The sequence below is a fragment of the Myotis lucifugus genome, unplaced genomic scaffold (genome assembly GCF_000147115.1).
Source record: "Myotis lucifugus unplaced genomic scaffold, Myoluc2.0 scaffold_5, whole genome shotgun sequence".
Lineage (NCBI taxonomy): Eukaryota > Metazoa > Chordata > Mammalia > Chiroptera > Vespertilionidae > Myotis > Myotis lucifugus.
The window spans coordinates 10,053,374-10,056,843 of record NW_005871053.1 but is presented as its reverse complement, the minus strand read 5'-3'; the positions used below and the strand labels follow the sequence as shown (position 1 = coordinate 10,056,843).

General features: G+C 59.4%; 1 protein-coding gene across 1 annotated transcript in view; it reads right to left on the bottom strand.

Moving 5' to 3' along the window:
• Positions 1 to 1,249: 1,249 nt before the first annotated feature.
• Positions 1,250 to 3,470, bottom strand: part of DLX2 (distal-less homeobox 2) — a 7,976-nt gene continuing 5,755 nt past the window's right edge. The window contains exon 3 of the mRNA XM_023743511.1: positions 1,250 to 1,329. Coding sequence (XP_023599279.1) covers positions 1,250 to 1,329 — 80 coding nt within the window. The remainder of the gene's footprint in view (positions 1,330 to 3,470) is intronic.

Genomic DNA, 3,470 nt, shown 5'->3' with positions numbered 1-3,470 from the left:
TTACGCTGATGACATTGTGCACTCGAGATCTTGGTAATCTTTGGGAAAATTATGAGTAATTTTTAAAAATTTTAAAGCAGCAGCAGTTACCATGCAATTCAGGCTAATTCTGCGTAGGCTCCGAACGGATATAATTATCGAGGAGTCAAGATGTTATGCTAAAAACTATGCATTGATATTCCCATTTATTATGTACATACAACTTTGACAATGTTGATGCTTGAAATAGCAGGAAATTGTCTTGCGCAAAAATTACAGTCCATATTAGGACATCTGAAATTGCGAAGAATTATATAGTAATTGCAGGCTTTCAGATGGGAGAGCCAGAATGCTCAAACTAGTGCAAATGTGGATAAAATTACAGATCAGAGCAAAAATTAGGGGAAAAGGGGGTCTGGGATTTTTCAGGTTGGCTATAGGATTCCGGAAGTGTCTAATGCCACATGATTGCTGCAGCTTTAGGGGAGACATTCATGCCTCAAATAGCGCCTTGGCCAGGGTGGCTTTAATTGAATTTCTTGGGCTTTTTCTTTTAATAGGGGCAAATGAGAAAATTGGCCACCCAAGGCAAATTTTCACTGTTGTCCCGTGAACACGTCGGGAAGAGAATCCCCCCTCGCCCCCCCCCGTGTCTGCTCTCTCTGGGCTGGGGTGCCCCAGAGGCCCTGGGCTCCCACCCTAATTCGGCAACAGAGCAGGAAAGTGACTGAGCCGGATCCCCCCTCCCCCGACACACACTCTTCCTTTCTTTTTCTTTCCAGTTCTCCCCTCCTCCTTCCTTAGGGCCCTTTCGCGAATTCTTGAAACCCCCCTGCACAGTTCAGCCCGGCTGGTCTCTAGAATCTGCAGGCGGGCCCAGAGGGCGGGAGGCGGGGGGTGCGAGGTGGGGGGGCGGGCAGCTGGTGGACTGAGGAGCTGCTGTGAGGCGACTTAGCACCCAAGACAGAGCGCTAGCTGTTTCTTAGTGCCGGCGAACATGCGCCTGCTACTTGGAGGCTTTGGGACAGGAGAGAATAAGCTCAATTAGGTCCTTGGGGCCAGCGCTCCATCGCCCCAGATAGCGCCCCCCAGAAACACTCCCTACTGGGGCGGCGCTTCTCTGGGGCACTGAGACACCCTGCGACTTTAAGAAGCCGAGTCCAGGGACGCCGAGGGATGGGGCGGGGCGGAGGCTGCCCGGGAGGAGGGGGCAACGCGAAGGCTTTGGGCGAGAGAAGCCGCCAGGAGTGGGGCCACAGCTCAGACCAGCTTAGATTCGGTCAGGTTCCAGGGCCAGAAGTAACCACTGTCCCGAAAGCGACGGTTTCATCTCCAGGGTGCCTGAGACTCCTGGAGCACAAAAAGGGGGCGGGGGGAGAGTGCGGAAAGCCCGCCGCGTTAGCTGCGTGCCGGCCCCAGTCTGCGCTCTGGGATTACCCCCGCGCATTCCGCGTCCAGTCCTTCCCCCCCTCTTGCCCTGTTCCTTCCCCGAGGTTCTAACCCTCTGCCTCACAGCTACAGCCCGCCTCCTGGAGCCATCCCCGTCCCCGCCCAACCCTCGCCAACTCTCTTGCCCCCCTCGCTCCTAGCGCTGCTGACCGGAACCGATCCGGGACGCAGCCAGTGCGCCAGGACTCCTGAGGACCCCCCCAAACGGGCCTCGGGAGATTCACAGGAGCGCTCCCACGCAGCCCACAAACTGCTAAGACACCGCAGTGCTTGCGGTCTGGCCCAACCCAGAGGACGAGCTAGGAGCCGGTCCCGGGAAGAAACGTCTATGTAGAGACTGTGCCTGCGTTCTCTCGTGGAGGCGCCCAGGAACTGCTCCTGCAAGACCCGCCTGCTCTTTCTTTTCTTGAAACATAGTGTCTCCCTCGCCCCGCCCGGCCCCGGGCCCCAGGGAGGAATGTAACATCTTGTAATGTGGCAATCACTGACAAACCAGTCCCCGGGAGGGGAGCTCCCGCCAGGGAGGCCTCAGAGGGGCGCGGGGCCTCCGCATCCCCCCAACCCTCGCGCCGGTTTGTATTTAGGGGAAGGGGCGGGACAGCGGGTAAAGCTGGCGGGTCAGACCCCAGGTAGGGAGGGAGGATCTGCCCCGGGGGAGGCTTTCCTGGGGCTGTTGTGGGTGGCTTGACCCCGCCAGAACCCGGCACTCTCCCACAGAGCCCAGTCCTGACGGAGCCAGGGGCGAGCCCCACACCCGCTTGCGGGACCTGGGACCCAAAGTGGAGTGCAAAGGGACCGGTGTTTTAGGAGGAAGAGAGAGCTTAATTCTCAGAGGTTTCTGACCTTACAACAGACTAAGGCACTGGTGGTCGTTGTTCCTTGGCGGGAAAGGAGCGGGCTGGTGTCCTTGGAGCGAGTGCTCTGGACTCGGACGGGGTAGAAGGAGGCAGGAGGCGGTGTCGGAGTGCGGGATGTGCTCCTGGGTTTTACAGTCAGTAAGGATGACTTTTTTTTTTTAAGGCAAAGGGGCTTCTGCTCCCCGTCCCCCTTCGCGGGGAGGGGGGGGTGTTCTAACAGTGGAGGGGACTATTCATCCACTCCCAACACTCCTCACTTTATCCCTTTTCCTCCTCCCCCTTCCACTACACAACTGTTTGTAAACAAAGCTGCCGTCTGATGGGGCTCCCTCCGCCCCCATCAAACTTGATACGTCTCCCAAACTCGCCCCACCCGTCTCGGAAATCCTTACACAGGACGGATATTCACAATTTTCACAAGTAATCCTGAAAGGAGGCTGAGGGGAAACTTCCTAAACGGTCCCACATTGCAGCCGCTCTGATTAGGCCCAGGATTCGCTCCCTTTCTTCTCTGCACTCCCCTGCCCGCCAGCCGCAGGAATTCGGCGCAGCGGGAGGGGTGTGTGTCCACGCTCTGGGGAGCACTTAGGGCGGTGGGGGGCGAGGGGGGGCGCCGGGGGCGCCCACGCTGGGGGTGTGGGTGGTGGTGAGGTGGGGGGGGGGCGGGAATCGGAGGGGTGGCGGGTGCGTCCTGGCAGCCAGCCTTGGAAATTGAGACTCAGCGCCCCACAGGAGTTTGGAGCAACCCCGCCAAGAGGTGGAGCGGAGCGGGTCGGACACCCCTGACTCTTCCGCTTCCCTCCCCGGGCTTCCCAGCGCTTGTCATATTCAGAATCGGGCCTGATATTTCACACGAGCGAAGGGGAGGGGAGTGCAATGAAGATTTATGTGTGTTCCGAGCGCGGCTGGGTTCCCAGTGCAGGGAGACGAGATCGCTGCTTCCCATGTCCATTTTTCACTCGCGCTTTGGGGAGCGCAGTCGGGCGCAGGGGGGCGGGGGGCGGGAGAGCTAGTCTGCTGGCGGCGGGCTGATCACAGGGCTCCGAGCCTCCCAGCGGGCCGCGAGACTGTGAGAAAGGCTTGCCAGCACTTCGCCCCCGGCAGGGCTGGTGCCGACCCCCGCCTCCCCCGGCCCAGCTTTGTTTCTCCCCTCGCTCACCCGCCCCCCACCCCTCCCGCCTGCTC